Source organism: Pezoporus occidentalis, unplaced genomic scaffold, assembly GCF_034315485.1.
Source record: "Pezoporus occidentalis ecotype Australia unplaced genomic scaffold, CSIRO_AGI_Poc_V1 ctg181, whole genome shotgun sequence".
NCBI lineage: Eukaryota > Metazoa > Chordata > Aves > Psittaciformes > Psittacidae > Pezoporus > Pezoporus occidentalis.
Genome location: NW_026913652.1, coordinates 1,375,222 through 1,391,960, shown reverse-complemented (window position 1 = coordinate 1,391,960; position 16,739 = coordinate 1,375,222). Strand labels below are relative to the sequence as shown.

The window sequence follows — 16,739 nt, the reverse complement described above, 5'->3', positions numbered from 1 at the left end:
AGCATTCACATGAAAACACGTTAAGCAGCATCACATGCTTAGTATTTGACAAAACATCTTCCAAATATCTATATAGAATTACTTCGATAAACATTGTTTCTGGAACAAGATCTAACCCTTACAACATAAAACACAAAACTCTTTTTGTCAGTGGTTAACAGCTGGTTTTAGTGATGTATTTGCCATTAAAACTGTAAGAACAAATCATTTTCAAGATGAAGTTATGGCTTTATATACCTGTACTTTAAAATGAAGATTCTGCTTCCATGGTTTTGTACATTTAGTTGATGGAGTATCAGATTACACAGTCATAAGATTCTACTTACTATTTAAAGTAAAATGATAAATGTTAAGAAAAAATACCTTTGTTACATCAGTGATGCTTTAACTAAGTGAGTATTAAGACTATTAACCAGGGTTTAAAGTTTTAGGCCCTGATGTTGAAAGCACTTCTGTACATCTCTAATTTTACATGAACGTAGTCTCCCTGATAGCAAAGGGATGACTCTGATGGGTGATGTGAAGTGTGTGCCTAAATGCATGCAGACTGTGAGCCAAAGTACTCAGGAAGGCGCAGATGTGTTACACAGGAAAACATTCTCAGCACATAAATAAAATCTGGCATTTTAGTATGTATATACACTGAATAGGAATATTTTTAACTGAAAAGATGTGTTTTCTTCTTCTCCCTTAATAGCGCATATATTCCCATTTCACTCAGAAAGTGCTTATATATTCTCAGCTAAAGAATTACCTCATCAGCTGCAAATCTAGCATAGACAACAAATCTAAGCCAAGACTGTCTTATTAGCAAGAAATACTAGGGGAAAAGAAGGCTGGCAATCATTTCTATATACCTTGTATGAATAAGAAACCTTCTCACAGAGAAGAACAGACTTTTAAATATTTTCAGTCCCGATATATATATACAGTGGTAAAAATTCACATTTTCATGCTTTAGTGAGACACTTTAAAATCCTGCCCCAGGCAGCTCTTGGAGTAGCTGTGTTCAGTTCCTAGCAGCTGCCTCACATCCAGCTCTAGTACCAGAAACTTAAACTCTCAATAGCTGAGCAACCATGGGGAGAGAAAACACAGTTCTAACATATTTGGAAAGGGAAAGAAAGAAAGAAAGAAAGAAAAAGAAAAGAAAGAAAGAAAGAAAAAAAGAAGAAGAAAGAAAGAAAAAAAAGAAAAAGAGAAAGAAAAAACAAAGTGATGGGTCTTCCTATTTCCATGGGTGCAGCAGCTCTCCCTGTGTCCCAGAAGGCAGTTCATGTTTCCAGTCCCATTAGACCTGCCTTGTACCATTTTTGATGGCAGGGTCCAAATGCAGCATCTGCTCCACACAGTCTTCAGTAGTCTAAAAGAAACATACCCATCACATGGCAAGAAAAGAAATAGCCCTTTGGAGCACAGTTGATCCCCTCTGCCCTTGAATGGCAGAACACCTCTCTATTGCACCAGTTTTTCCAATGTACCGGGAAGTATCCCCAATGTTGATGCCTTTCGCAGCTATCTATATACACTTTTCTGACAAATTCAGTGTCTCTGTGGGGAAGGTGACCTGCAGAGGGCTGCCCTTCGCTGTACAGCTGGCCCCGCCACTAGACCCCATTTGATTCACCAGGAAGACGTTCTCGGAGTCCTGACCCTGTGAGGAGTCTGAGGTCTCCGAGCTGCGCAGTGTCCTCACTGAGGTGGTGTCAGACTGAGCCAAGCTGGCGCTGGGCCCTGGGAGCAGCACACGGCCCCTGACACTACTTTCACTTAACTCCGGAGGATAGAGCAGCGTTTGCGAGGTGCTGCTGATCTCCCTCAGCTCACGGGAAATGAAGGAGGGTGACTGACTTGACATGGCGGACGAGGTCCTGCGGCCATCCACACAGTTGAAATTGCCCCCTGAGTGCTGCCTTCGAGCCCCTCCAATGCGGCAGAAGAGGCACTTGACCTTCTCAATGGCTTTGCTGAGCACGGTCTTGCGGAGGAGGATGTAGACCCATGGGTCTAAAATGGGGTTCACTGAGGCAATGCGGATGGCCTGCAGGTCAGGGTTCTGCCTCATATCTTTCACTGATTCCGGCTGGTACAACTGGTTCACAAAGACACGGACCTACCCAAGAAGACGGGAAGAGGAAGACATAGTTATACTATTACACCAGGAAACCAAATTTTACATTTGGAAGCAGAGATCTACATTTGCTATGCAAGCTATGACAAGAGAAGAGACTGGCAAACACAGGCATCTCAGATTGGCAGCTGTGACGCTGTTTCTGGAAACAGCAAAAAAAGATGAATCTACTATAAACTGGTCTTCTTTGTTATACATGGGAAAGGAATAGCTCTTTCTCTTTCATTCCCCTCATAATTAATCCCTGAATCTCCAAATTTTGTATGATGTTTTTAAAAATTCCTTGTTCCTGATACAACTCCAGAACAAAGATGTAGAGCTGTATCCTGTTCCCTTGGTACACTGTGAGTCTTATGCTACCTGTAAAGAGACAGCTGACTGAGGAGACCTGCATTTTCAGTTCCTCCAGCAAAGGACTAATTGTTTGTTTAGAAACAAACTGAAACACAGATTGTAATTCAAGTACATTAGACTGTGGAAGCAAGTCCAGAGCTGTCGATTCTTAAGTTTAGAAATGCATTTTGCTGGCACTTGTCCTTACTGCAATTTTTTGTACACCCTCAAAGGCTGGCTCCCTGCAGCATGGTTCTGAAAAACAGACATGTGCTAAAAAAAATAAGAAAGAAAGAAAGGTCCCCCAGCTAGGAGATTTTTAATCTTGACCTTTTAATAGGTCAAGATTATGAGCTGACTGTACCACTGGACTGGAGTGCTCTGCCCTCCTATAGAAGCCAGCATTTTGGTTCTACTTACATAAGCATAAAAACACTGATGAAGTGGTGAAGAATTTAAGATGCTGAAGCTGAATAATGAAGGAAGTATTTAATTAGCAATTTTAGTTTATCATACAAAAATACAAGACTAAAGGGCCCTGTTTTCTACATAGAAAAGGCTTCTTCATCTTTTCCCTCTGAATCAAAATCTCCAGTAACCTAATGCCTCTCCTGGTTTAGAAGCCACTTTTGTAAACGCTACTCTGAGTAACACACAGCCCAGTTCTTTGATATCAGTTGTTATCTTTCCGGTGTCACTAAGGATGGAATTGTGGCATCATATGAATTTGTGTTGATCAGTCTCAAATAGCTGTTATTCATTGCAAGCAGCAGTGTCTAATTACAGGAAGGCCTCGAAAAGCTACTGCACTGATAATGGAAGATGCTGTTTTCTTCAGATTCCCTAAGGTAAGGCAAAATAAATCCCTTAATTATCTTATCTGATACAGTAAGAATCGAGCAGCAAAATGATGATGTTTTTAAAATCTTATCCCTGGCTTCTGAAACGAATCACAACTTGCCTTGCTAGGAAGTTACAGGCAAGGAGACAGACAAATATTTAAATAAACAAGGCAAACTAACACAGATCTCTTCAGTCATTTTTTATTGGAAGTTCTGCATGTGAAACCATCCATGTCTGGTGAAGAATTTCACAGTTCTGTCTGGACAAATTTTCCTGCAGCAGGCCAGCCATTTGGCTTGTCAGAATTCAGAGACTGAGTATGTTCCAAAGCTATCAATAAAGTATGTTTAAAATAATGCGGAGTGCCTCTTTTGAAGCCCTGTGCATACAGTCTCTCTCAAAATGACTGTCAAATCGATATGACTGCCTCTATTTTGTTTCTAGATGGTATTCTGTAGGTTTATGGGTAACAACACCTGCCCATGGAGTTAAAATACGGGAGAATCTTGAATTTATGCAGCACTATAATGATTCGAGTTTTATTCTTGATTCCTAATGATTTCTAACACTGCAGATATCTTTTTGACAACTCATTTATTTACGTTATTTTTCTGTTAAGCCAAATATGTAATTTGGGTGCTTCAAAGAGTATTCTCCTGCTTATTGAATTTATAGGGTTTTCTTTTACGAAGCTTTACCTGCTTTTTTTTTCCACTGTTTTATTTATATTCCCTCCACCCGGCATCAATCACCCCATGATTCCATGAGAAAAAGCCCTCCAGAAGCCGAAATAAGGCCTTCAAATAAGGCTGATGATTTCTTAAAAACGCCCTTAACGAAACTCTCTTTGCTGGAAGGTGGTCCGCCTCGACGACACCTTTCTCGAGGGCACCGCTAGGTGGCACGGGTGTCCTGCGGTCACCGTGTCCCACGGTCACTGTCGCACGGGGCCACCTGGCCCGTGCCCGGGGGCTGCCGCGGCTCATACCGGTCATGCGGATGGAAGCGGGCAATCCTGGATTAACGCTGGAGAGGGAGATACAAATTCTGCGACTCCATTTGCCAGCTCGTGGCAGTAGAGCCCCTATGACTGACGCTGGGGCTGTAAAGGGGGAACAGTCAGGTGCCCTGAACCTGGAATGCTGAAAAATAAGTTGAGGCTTTGCCTGGCATTGGCTAAAATCTATTCCTGAAATGCTTGACCATTTGAGAGACATTTTTTTGCCCCTACGGAATGGTCAGAGGTCAAATGTATAAATATACAAAGGTCAAATATAGAAATACCCCATTCCCCAAGAGATTTAACTTGTGCCATACCAACTCTTCCGAAACACTCCTTTTCTTTTTCTGCACTGAGATTTCCTTATGCAGGGGAATACACCCTGAAAGTATGTAAATGCTGCTCTATGTATTTGACCAGTTATCACCAGACAGGTACATGCCCTGAAAGCCAGGAGTCCAAAGGACAGTGTTGAGGGGGTGGAGGCTTTCTAGCAGCTCACACAACTGAGCACCGTCATTACCGAGAAGACTAGAGGTGTGACAGGGAGGGGTATTTGCTGATAAATCCATCCAGATCACAGAACCCAAAGGCACACTTTGAAGATAGCTGAAGAAGTACACAGTCCAGCTACGGAGATCTGACTTTTTTTTTTTTAAACTTGGAGCTATAGTTACACGTCAGTGATTTAATAGTCGGATTGTTCTTTTGATAAGCGGCATATGAAACTGAGGTACCTATTTCACCTTTCTCTAGCTGGCTTTGTTGAAAGACAAAAATGTCTTTTAAGTGTTCACCCTGTGGCAGAAAAGGACAATTGCTAATTGCGCAGTGCAGTTTGCATTATGTTATCTCTGTATGCTTTATTTTGATTTGACAGCTATGCAGCACCTACAGGTTAGAGATTTGTAAAATGGACAAATTTAGTGAAAACTTTGGACTATACGAAATTGTTTCTACTTCCCGAAAGGTCTTACATATTCTGTTAGAAGCCCCACAAATGTTAAATGCAACTATCAAGACAGACCTATTGCAGGGATTACATATTAATCACAATGAGGTAAAAGTTAATCTGCATTGGAATGCCAGTTTTATTTTATATATATACTGGGGAAACAGCACTTACTAATGTATGATATACAAGAACAGCAAGAGATGTACTGTCTTTTGGCCAGAAGCCTTCTGCTGCAGGAGGCAGAATAATAAACGATATTACCTTGCATCTTCTAAGTCAGCACCAAGTGGAATCCACTAGTAATTTAGCTAATCTGATGCTTGAATTTGTGCAATTTGAAATCCTATTTAAAGAAAGAAGCACACTAGAGCAATAAGAATCTCAAAAGAATGAGTTTTATACATTAGCTTTGTATACGTAGGATTCAGGCAACATACCTTAAAAGTACTAGCAGTTTGTTTGCAATTGCATTAAGCGGGACATAGCTCCAGAGTATGCTGAATTTATGCTTAAGTTATAGGTAGTTGTAGGATCAGTCCTGTGAACTGTTTGCTGCTTTTCCATTTTACTAATTACAGATGCAAATTATGACTTCCAATCCTATGAAGTACTACAAAGTGACTTGTATAGTTACAGTCACACTGGTAATTGTCTTCATAACTTCCACCTCAAAATCTCCTCACATACTGATAGGATAAACTTAAAAACCATACACTAGTAAGCAGGAACAAGTTTTTCAGCTCTGCAAGCTAATACCTTTTGCTCTTCAAGAGCCTGGTGTCTGCTTGGTGTCTACTCCACTGCTCAAAACTTTTGTCTTCCACCTTGCTGTTGGCTGCAGACAGTCCCTGATATTTCAAAAGTCAAAACCAATCAAGCCAAAAGAAACCCCAAACTTTCAGATCAGTTCAGCATTGATTTAGAAACTCATTATTTCATGCATGTGCCTATTAGCTCTTGAAAGAGTTTGTTTGTTTTTAAATGCCGGATGAAAATTTTCTACTCAATTCCTGACAAAAATCTCTCTTAATATAACTTATTCTCTACTTTTAACTCTACCTAATTCTATCTCACAATATTTTGGAAGATGCATCACCAGTGCGGAGTTCAGACAAGAGTCAGCACACAACTTACACATTTTCCTTATTTCATTTTTAAACTAGTGTCAAATTTTTCTTCATGTCTTTTGCATTGCTTTCTGCATACTAAGAACACAAAGTTGTAGCAAAAGTTTCATGAATATTTTGCATTCAGCTTTTTTTTCCTTGACATATTTGACCAGCTTGTAAGTTCCGTAAAATTCATTCACCATTTTGCATAATCCCCCACAATTTTGTTATAGTACTGGTCACTGTAAAAGTTTGCTGATTTTATGAATAAATCATTAAGACAATCAATAAACCTACTTGTAAACTGAGTGCTGGAGCATCTTGTTAAAAACTGCTACTCTTTGTGACTCAGCTTGCTGTTCTTTAACCACTTTTTAAATCAAGACAAGCCTTTACTTATTATTTCAGGGCTATTTAATATTTTAAGACTTGAAATTTTTTTGTCAAACCCTAATAAATGTAGTCTGCATGACTGCTTCTATCTGCTGTTTTATTATGTTGTGAAAATGTTCATACTAAAATGTTAAGAGGTCTATGTCTCTCTTAAGTCTTTCAGAAGTTGCTTTGCTTTGACTTAGGTGATGGTTTATTCAGCTGAAATCATCAATTGGAAGTCAGCTCATCAGAAAACTTCAGTTACAAAGCACCCTCTGAGCCTGCTCTGTGTTTCTGAATCATGCCGCTGCCATCACCTCACCCCTTGCCTGCTCTCGATGACTGCCAGGCTGTCCTGTTACACATGAGCCTCTCACTCAGTGACGGCTCCCTAAAAGTCCTCCAAGTCGAGAATATGTACCTCTGTATAAGTGATTGATCTACCTCTGGTAGTGGATCCTTCTAGGGATTTACAGTATAAAAGTGTCACTTTTTTGAGTTTCCCTTTTAATTCTTAACCTCAGACTATATATATGGCTTAATACAGCAGCATACACTGCAGTACATCACAGCACAATACAGCATATATGGCCAAAGCACTTCCGCAGGGGGAGGTAAACAAATTACAAAAGCTGCTAATGAAGAAATTTAACCACACTGGACACTGTGATGATAAGCTTGTATGTGGTTGGCTGGGCATTTTAAAAGAAAGCTTCCTTTTTTTCTTAGTCATCCATCTAAGTGAAATGGCAGACTCTTGCATCTTAGATACAGAAAAGATGCTGGTTTAAAAGGGAAAAGCTGACTTACATGAATGCTGCCGAGGTAACACTGTTCCTTTACAGGTAGTGAAATCAAGGTCTGAAAAAGCTACACAACTTAATCACCTGCACCTTCATGTACCTTCTGCAATACACAATTTTTTCACTAACTACTGTTTAAATAATAAACCCTCTGCCCCACCCCAGTTCATTAAGTGTAACCGTCAACGATCCAGTTCATTTTCTGTTAACCCTTCCTGCTTCAATTTTCTTTTTTTAATATTCTGCCATGACTGCCTACGTACAAACAGATGTGAATGGTTTCATTTTGTATTTTACACTCAGAGTTCTCAGCCTTCCTCTAACTGCTTGTCTACACAGTAAATTCTGGCTTTTTTTCCTCAAACTGCTTAAGTCCATCACGTCACAACCCTGTATTTAATTTCCACAACCTATTTTCTGCATTTACCAGCATCTGTTTTGAAAATGTAATATTGTTTCTTTGTCAATTAGCTGTTTTAATACTAGATTAATCAAATTAAGTACTCTCAACCCACAGTACTGTCAAGAGTTTTGACCACTCCATGACCTGATGCTTCCCAGTGCAGCAAGCTGCAGTTTCTGGAGCTGGACTGCAGGACAGGTTGTGCTCAGCTCTTCCATCTAACACACATGCACCTCCCAGATACCCTGCATGAAGCTCAGTACCTCTAAGCTCCCTTCACATGTCAAGCAATGAACACAAGGCATTTTGCTCGGTCATGCCATGATGGCATGATGTTGGCGCAATGCAAAGCGACAACAGCAAAGGATGGGACACAGCTTTTTGTGACAGCTGGGGCTGCAGCACAGTCACACTTCAGTAGCTCCGGTTTATGTTAGTAATGTGGCAAAACTGTCCCAACACTTGCGATTACAACTCCTCTGAGGCAGGGGGACAGACTCACTGATGTCTCAAGTCCTGTACGTTCACATGTACTTCTCTAAACTTTCTTACCATGGTATACACTATTTGTTTCACATCTCCATCTGGCCAGCTGTATTTCACACAAATCTCCCTACTGACAGCAAACCACCTCAAAACAATCCTGCTAAACCACTTTCTGACAACCACTGCTTGGCTCCCTACAGTGTGTTTTGGAAGGTGGTGAACAGGGCAAGCCACCTATTTGTTTTAACATCTCTGAGGCAGAAGAGGAGAGAAGTTCGCCAAGCTTTATTATGGGGGCTGGCAAGAACTGAGCCTCCAGCTGGTGGGTGGTTGTTATTTTATAGTTCCTTGAAATAAGGCAGAGGTACAGAAGTAGAGCCTGCATGTCAATTTAATTACACTAATTGTTCAGCTGTTTCAGAAAAATTAGCAAATGGTTAGTGGTACTGTTGCTTGACATTTCAGCATGATCTCTCGGTTTACATGGACCAATTTCCTCCAACTCTTATTCAAGTGAGCATTACACTGGCTGATGGTTCCACCAAGTTTCCTCCTCCTACAGCAGGGAGCTGGTGGAGGGATGCCTGTGTGGATTCTACCCCATGGATGGTGGGTGAATCTCTCCCTCAGGACAGGAAGCTCATCTCAAGGTTTGGGTGTGAAGCATTCTGCATGTGCCTGCTGCCAAATGAACAGAGCTGTGTCCTCCTTCCACATATTAAGGACTGCTGTACCCTTCAGCAACAGTGTGCACATTTTAAAAAGACAATAAGCATCCAGAAACGCAGGCCAGACCCAAAGCTCACTCACCACAAATTAATTTTGGAAGTGAACTTTAAAGTGCCTCTAGCTCTCAGCAAGATTTTTGCTATTCGGATTCCAGATGAACAGTGGAAAAATTACTGACAACTTTTGGCGCTGCATTTTAATCAATTAAAAAAAGCCCAGGACTTGGGATAAGCAAGTTTTTCATGTAAATATGAATCAACACAACTTTCTCTCACCATGCACGTACATGAACAGCCTTTAAGTTATTGTAACAGTTTGCAGTGCCAGCTAAATGAGAGTCTGTCCTACAAGCACAGACTAGGAACAAGAAAGACTCAGTGGTGCGGGTGATGGAAAAGAAGAAGGGTTCCACATTGTTACTCACCACCAGAGGAATGGAGCAGATGACCACCACCAGGGAAGTGGCAATGAGCAAAATAACCATCTGGATCTCTGCTCCGGCCATCCGACGGAAGCTCCGGCGTCTGCGAAAGTCAGATAAACGGCTGGAGGTGGTGTCTGTCCCCAGGGACGTGCGCCGCATGAACTGCCGGTGCATGCGGATGAGGGCCACGCACACCAGGATGTTGCACACCACGGTGACCATGATTAGGAAGGAGCTGAAGCCGGCATACATGTAGGAATATGCCGCATGCGTGGCCTCCTTTGCTCGCCAGTCTATGAAACACCAAGTGTAAGGGTACTGCAAGGTAGACTTGCCAAGCCCCATGCTGGGGAGAGCGCAGAACAGCACGTTGGAGGCATAGATGGCAAAAAGCGTGAGTCCTGCAAGCTTCTTGTCTACATAATGGTTGTAGAAATAGGCATGGTTGATGGCCAGGTACCTTTCTATGGACATGGCACAGATAATGCTGAGGCCAGAGAGTCCAAAGAAGAGAAGGATGAAAGAGCTGTATTCACACAGTGCTGGTCCTCCTGGCCAGCGGTTCTGCAGGTAAGTGGCAATAGTGACTGGACTCACCAGACAGGTCCCTAAGAGGTCAGTGACTGCCAGCCCGCAGACCAGTGTGTAGAACGTGGTCTCCTTCTGCTCCTTCCTGGACTTGCAGAGCACAACGATGGCTATGAGGTTGCCCACCACACCGAAGATGAACATGACAGTGGGGATGGTGGGGGGCTTTCCGCCCTCAGCCCCAGTAGCGGTCCCGTTGGCGGAGCCGTTCGCAGGTGGCATGACAGTAGGGTCAAAGGACATGCTGGGGGAGTCGTGAAGAGGCTGGAGTGGGCCCGGAACGGCAGAGTAAGGGAGAGGAGGAGTAGTTCAGCGTGAGAACAAAACTTCCCGTGAGGAAAGAAAGAAAAAAAAAAGGGGGGGGGGGGAAGAAAAAGAGGTGTGTTTTCGTTAAAAATAGGGAAAAGAAAGTCCTAAAGAGGAGCCCAAGCGGGCTGCCGTCCGGTAGCGACCGACTGTTGCGGAGGAGCCGGGGCTGCGTCTTCCTGCCACTGCTCTGCCCGCGGCGCTCCACCACCCAGCGCGAAGGGGGATTGGAGTGGTCCGAGGAGGAAAAACACGGAGCCGATGGGAGCAGGGCCGGCTCTCAACTTCTCACACCGACGCTGGCGATGGCTCGGCTCAGCTCTGCGCGGCCCTGGGGGGGCGGGCGGCGGCTCGAGATGCTCCCGGGAGCGGCGCGGAAAGGTGCCGGAGCGCGGTATCCGCCGCTCATCCCCTCCCGCCGGCCGGCGGTGCGGAGTGAAGAGGAGTGAAGAAGAGCAGAAGGGACCGACGCGGTGAAGTGCGGGTTGCGGATGCCGACTGCCTCTCTACGGCGCTCCCGCCGAGTTTCGCCGCGGAGGCGGTGAGGGCAGCTCCCTCCGCGCTCCCCGCCCTCTCGCCCCATTGGCAGCGCTGCGGAGGGCAGGTTGTTCAGGGCCGGGCGCGGGCGCCTCCGCCCGGAGCTGCCTGAGGGGGGGGGGTGGCCCCGTTCATGGCGGAGGGTGGTGGTGGTAGTCTGTAGGTTTGCCGGAGAGTGTGTGTGTGTGTGTGTGGGGGGGTGTCTGTGGTCTGCCTGTGTGACTGTGTACCTGTGTGTCTGTGTGTCTGTTTGGGACGGCGGGCGTCGGCAAGCCGGAGGCACCTGCGCGCATGGTGTGCGCTTCGCTTCTGCTCTCCCGCGGCCGGGAGGCCCGTGTGACTCCTCAGCCCTTCCCGCGAGTGGGGTGAGGGCTTCTCGCACCTTCCCTGAAGGGCAGCGCTGCCGGACGGGCGCTTTGAGGAAATATTCCCGCCATATTCCCGACCTGGGCGGGGGGAAGCCCGTGTCGCCTCCCTCTCCCCAGGAGAAGTGGCTGTGACACTGGCTGCCAGCTCGTGAGGGGCAGCTGGGGGAGACGGGGCAGGGCCGCTTGTCAGGAAGACTTGCAGAGAGGCAGCGGTATCCCAGGGCGCGGCACCTGGCAGCGGGTGCTGCTGCTCTCTCATGCCAGCACGACCCGTGCCTCCCGCTGCAGGAGAGATGTCCTGGTGTACATACGGCCTGTATCTCGCCTCGGTTAGTGATGTTAGTAAACACAGGAAGGGGGTGTGGACATTCGAGGGAAGTATTTATGTTTGTTTGAAGAACTTGTGCTGTCTTGACTATGGGGCGATTGTATATCAGTTGGAAATAGGGTCACGCTTGCTGGCAAAGCCCGGTGTTCATAGTTCAGTCTCCAGCTGGGGTGGTGGAGTGACCGCAGTGATGCTGTGTGATGCTTTGTGGTGGCCTTCGTCTGAGTGAAGGTGGTGGGGAGTCCGTAGTCCAGATATGCCTACAAAACCCATAACAGGTATGCACAATGGTGTTTCTGCTGGAGTTGAAAATACTAGTGACTGTGCTAATGCTGTGGGGCTACAAAGGAAACCTCACACTATGGTACAGGGTTAGACATGTAGATCCAGCTGTCTACCATTCTTGTACATTAGGTAACACGGGTTGCTACAAAGAATACAAAGTCTTGTTCCCTGAAGCATGACATTTATATCCCTACAGAAACCTCTGACATAAAGCTAAAATGTATTATAAAAGTCTGATATTTTTTTCAGTCTTGCTATCCTCTCTCCCCTCTTTTTTTAAACCTATGAAAGTGATGCCTGTGGACTTACTAGCATTCAGCAGAGTCATGACAATATCATGACATCCTGACAACAAAAGTACTGATAGAACAAAGAGCAAGTATGTACTGTGGAAAAGAGAACATAGTTTCTGTTTTAAATGCTGTATGAACAGACATGACGAGAAAAGCTATTTTTTTTTTTAATTTGATCAGCTTTTTAGTGTTATCTGTTTTGAAAACTAACTTTTAGTCTTAGAAAAGATGGTTTTGAAGCAAGACATTGAGAGGGAAAGGATGGTGGTGGTGGTCTGGTCTGCTCAGAGAAAGTGAACAGAACTTTTCATTAATATTTTGCTAGTATTGACAGCTCTTTGTCTTTTACAAAACCGGAAAATCATTCCATCACAAGCACAAAGCTATGCGTGGAAGTAGAAGTCACTTAGGTTTGCCTGATTGTCAGAAGCAATTTATAAGCACTTCAAAATGCTTTCGTAAGAAAGCAGAGCATAAAGGTTGTGTTTTGTTAATCTTTTAAACAGTGTCCCAGCAGTTGCAGGAGGGCTGAACCAGGTACCAAGCAAGCTCTACATTTGGGCGATGTGATTGCATGTGCTTTCGCAATACTCCTCCTTTCCTATGCTGAGACTTCGGTGCTCTGATATTAGAGGCCCTAATTTGGGATTATGTTAACATAGGTGCAGCAGTCATTACTGGTATGGAAGAAGAATCACCTTGCTTCCCTGCAACGGTGCAAAGGTTTTTAATGACTAAGGACAGAGAAAACTATTTGTTTCTTTGTTGCTGCCTTTTTTCCATTTTTTTCCTTGTCTGCAGATCCATACTTACATGGTATTTTGACCATGTCACAACAGTGTGTCTTCAGAAGCCTCAGTCTGTAGCAGAGGGTTCTTAGGTCCTTCTGTGGGTACATATACACATGTGTGTATGTGAAGGAGTAAATGATATTTTACATTCTGTGAGAACTAATGGAAGATGCAGGAAAGCCAGGAAAATCAGTGAAGAAACAACAAAAGTATAGTTTTGAGTGCAAGGACAGTAAGATCAGGTTTGTGAAATAGTGCTAGTTCTATAATTAGAGAATGTGATAGAAATCAGTCACAGAATTGTATGACATGTTGCATGAAAGCTTACTGTATCTACCCATTGTGTAAATCTTTTAGAGTTATTAGAAAAAATCAGTAACTTCTGTGAGTTTCCCTTTGAAGTAATGGTTCTGATACCTGTAACTACTAGTTAAGATGAAAAGCATAATTACACAAAAGCCTTAGTCTTCATAGCAAAGAGACTTAAAGTGGAACTGAAAAACTGAAGAAATTCCACTTGCAACACAAGTAGTCATGCTGTCATAGCAGAAATATCACATGTGGTAGCACTGAATAACCACCAAAGAACTTCTGTTTGTTCAGAAACCACTTAGGTGAGAAGTAAAAATATCTAGAAAAAACACAAATGAAAGATTTGAAGTGCTAATCATGTACAGAAAAAAAAACAAAAACCACCAAAAAAACAACAGTTCTTTTAAAAAATACTAGATTAGAAAGAATGGACGCTGAAAATAATTAAGATAAACTTTTACTTGCCGTGGAGTAAACTTTTTCTGATTTTAATGTTGTTACACTTTTTAGAAGATTAATTCTGAAGTACATGAGTCAGCTACTATAGTTTCATTACTTGAGCTGCGTAACTAACTGTAGTCATATTTTAGCTCGATGAAAGATTTAGATTAAAATACTTGACTTTTTTTTTTTTTTTCTTTTTCCGTGGCATGTCTCAGCTGCCACGTGATATCCCTTACAAACCTCCTTTAGCCAGCTGATGGTTCCAAAACCTTACCTGCATTGCTCAGGGGCAGCTGGAATATAGACAAATAAACTACACAAACGTCTCCCTGCTGTATACAACTGTGATTTTTAACACCAAAATTCCCATGTAGACATGTGAATTGATGGGTATTTTCTGGAGGTGCTTCTGTGAGCTCCACTTCCAGAGGAACTGTGTGTTCAGCAAGCAGTAGAAGTGGATGTATGGCCAATTTTGGAAACTTTGGACTACTGTTAACGTACTGCAGGTCTGAAAAACGTTTTGCATGATAAAGTCCCATTATATATCTGAAGTTCAGCAATGTTCTTGACTTAGTCCAGAGTTTGTCAGCCTTTTTTCTTGGTGGGAAAGCTGGCCATAGGAAAGCTTGTTGCTTTTTTGCTTCATTTTTGTTCAGCTGTCATGCTTTTGACATGCAAAGTTTTTCAGGAACAACCAACCATTAGAGTAAACTCTTGTCTGTATGCCAAAATAAAATCATTATTAATAGACAATGGAAATAGACTGAACCAAATGTTACATAATATTCTCTCTTTAACCATTAGAAAAGAAATACAGATGAAGTAAGTTGAAAAAAAAATGTTTGAAAGGAAGTGGGGAATTCTGTAATGTAATTTGAATAGAAATAGCATTGTAATGAGATAAAAAATTATATTTAAGAGTAATATTTTCCTGCCCACATACTTTCATATAAAATCATCATAGATAGAAACAGTATAAAATTTATTTTAGGAGTTCTGGTTATTACTGGTATGACTAGCCAGCACTTCTGGTGCATTTCCTTTGTACCTGATAAGACAGCTTGATGACTAGGGGTTTTCCTTGGGTGGGGGAGTTCCCTGGGAAGTGAGAGCAGTCATGTCCCCTCTCCGCCCCCCAGCTCTTGTCACTGCATGACTGAGAAGAGAGCTTCAAACTGCTACTGGCAGGGGATCTGGTGGTGCCTTGCTGGCATGCAAGGCACCTCTGCACTCCAGTAGGACACCATTGTGCCAAAAAATACAGCTCTATAATTTACTTCACAGTCATGTGTTCCATATTAGTCAATTGTGCTACTGAAGTTTGAGTTTTTTCCCCATTTAAATGATTCTGTTAATCTTTATAGCACACTGAATGACTTTTTCCTCTGTAATAACATTTGTCGCTGCAGCAGTACATAGTTCCATTTTAGTAGTTATGAAATCGGTATTAACAAAACACTTTTAGGTTTGTTTTTTTCAATCCATTTCTTCAGAACAGTATAGACGAAATTAGCTTCTTCCTCAACTGTTTACAGTGTTTTTTTCTGATGTGTTGTTTTTTTTGTTTTTTTTTTAATTTTGGCAGTTCTTGCCTTTTAAAGGCCAACAGCATAAAGGGGAAGTTCATAGAAAAGCACTAATAATTAGCTGCCAATTTATTTTTTTTTTTCAATTTTAGAGCCCTTAAAATAATTTTAACTACTGCTGGTCTTACCTGATGAATTAGAAGTAGACAACCAAGTCAGACCCTATGTATAAAAAAATGTTATGAATAATGTTCTTCTTGGGGACAGACTGTGGCACTTTCACTAAGGTAAACTAGTATCTTTTTAGAACATATGTTGGGCTGCTTTTACAAGGAACTTTAGAATATCTTTTGCAAATATTAGTAATTGGAAATGTTTGTATTGTTTTAGCTTTCTGCAGTTGTTTGTACGTGGTGGTTCATTTTGTTGTGACAAGGTACAGTAATCAACAGCTGTGGTGGAAGCAGAAACAATCCATCACTGCACCCAAAGCAACTATCTGGCAGGTTCCATTTGAACCTCGCTGTTCTGCAGATTTTCCATGAGACATCTGAAGACTCTTTCCAAGGATCCTGACTGTCACTCTGTGATGGTATGTGTGTGCCTGAAATTTCAAGACAGCGGCAAACTTCCTTCTGTTCCTTTTGTTTTTTTTCCTTCTGGAGGTGTGATAATGGAACCTGTGAGTGTGTTAAACAGCCCTATTCTGTAGCTGTGAAGAAAGAACTAAAGCTGTGCATTTTGTTTGAAAGCTGACACTTCTATCAAGTGTTAAAAACTGTGTACCAAAGACATCTGTGATGAAATCAGTGGACCTGTGATTTTTGCAGCCAGATTAACAGTCATGGAAGTGGCTTAATTCATGGTATGGTTTTGTCGCATTCCTTCCTTTGTTGTCATACTTGGCTTTGGGTGTTTTCTTTTAAACATCTTTGTGTAAAATAAAGTGAAGTTTCTCTGGGAAGTATACCACCTGTGCATACACTGTGCTCTCTGTTTCTACCCTGGAGAAGCACTCCAGAAGATTCTTAGTAATTTTGAGGTAAAATTTGTTTTCTTCTGTAAAGGTGCCTGACTGATCTTTGGAAAGAGGGCAAACTCCTTTGTAGTATATGCTGAGGCTGTATGGTACCTCTGCATCATGAAGGCTGGCTTAGGCATGTGATTTGAGGCTAGATGTGAGTTAAGATCAGCTGAAAGTTTAATAGAAGTTTCTTCTTGTACTATCCTGCCCACTGTGGGGCCGGGCTTGAAAACATTTGCAGCTGTCAGGATGGATTAACAATTAGTAGAGCAATGCAGTGGCTCTTTCATTGCCTGGTGGAAGAATTCACCTAATAAATGGTGAGGCTGGGCTCTTTGGGAAA

The 16,739-nt window shown here is 42.6% G+C and overlaps 1 protein-coding gene and 2 long non-coding RNA genes across 4 annotated transcripts in view; 1 reads left to right on the top strand and 2 right to left on the bottom strand.

The window, feature by feature from the left end:
* The window catches only part of LOC134162024 (uncharacterized), an 83,923-nt gene that overhangs the window by 54,306 nt on the left and 12,878 nt on the right, over positions 1-16,739 (bottom strand). The window lies entirely within an intron of this gene.
* Positions 1,179-10,528, bottom strand: PTGER4 (prostaglandin E receptor 4). Its single transcript, XM_062615440.1, has 2 exons — positions 9,592-10,528; positions 1,179-2,113 (listed from the first exon to the last, which is right to left on the bottom strand). The coding sequence occupies exons 1-2, from the start codon at positions 10,420-10,422 to the stop codon at positions 1,520-1,522; spliced, it is 1,425 nt and encodes a 474-aa protein (XP_062471424.1). The 5' UTR covers positions 10,423-10,528; the 3' UTR covers positions 1,179-1,519.
* LOC134162020 (uncharacterized) lies at positions 12,181-16,339 on the top strand. 2 transcript variants are annotated; one of them, XR_009964164.1, is made up of 3 exons: positions 12,181-13,188; positions 15,525-15,659; positions 15,763-16,339. It is a non-coding gene; the product is annotated as an uncharacterized LOC134162020 (long non-coding RNA). The 2 variants fall into 2 exon arrangements; XR_009964163.1 differs by having other exon boundaries at positions 15,525-16,339.

Coding starts and splice junctions, on each gene's coding strand:
- PTGER4 (XM_062615440.1), bottom strand. CDS start 10,422: ATGTCCTTTGACCCTACTGTCATGCCACCTGCGAACGGCTCCGCCAAC. Junction 2,114..9,591: donor TCTGCTCCATTCCTCTGGTG/GTGAGTAACAAT, acceptor CTTCTTGGGTAG/GTCCGTGTCTTTGTGAACCA.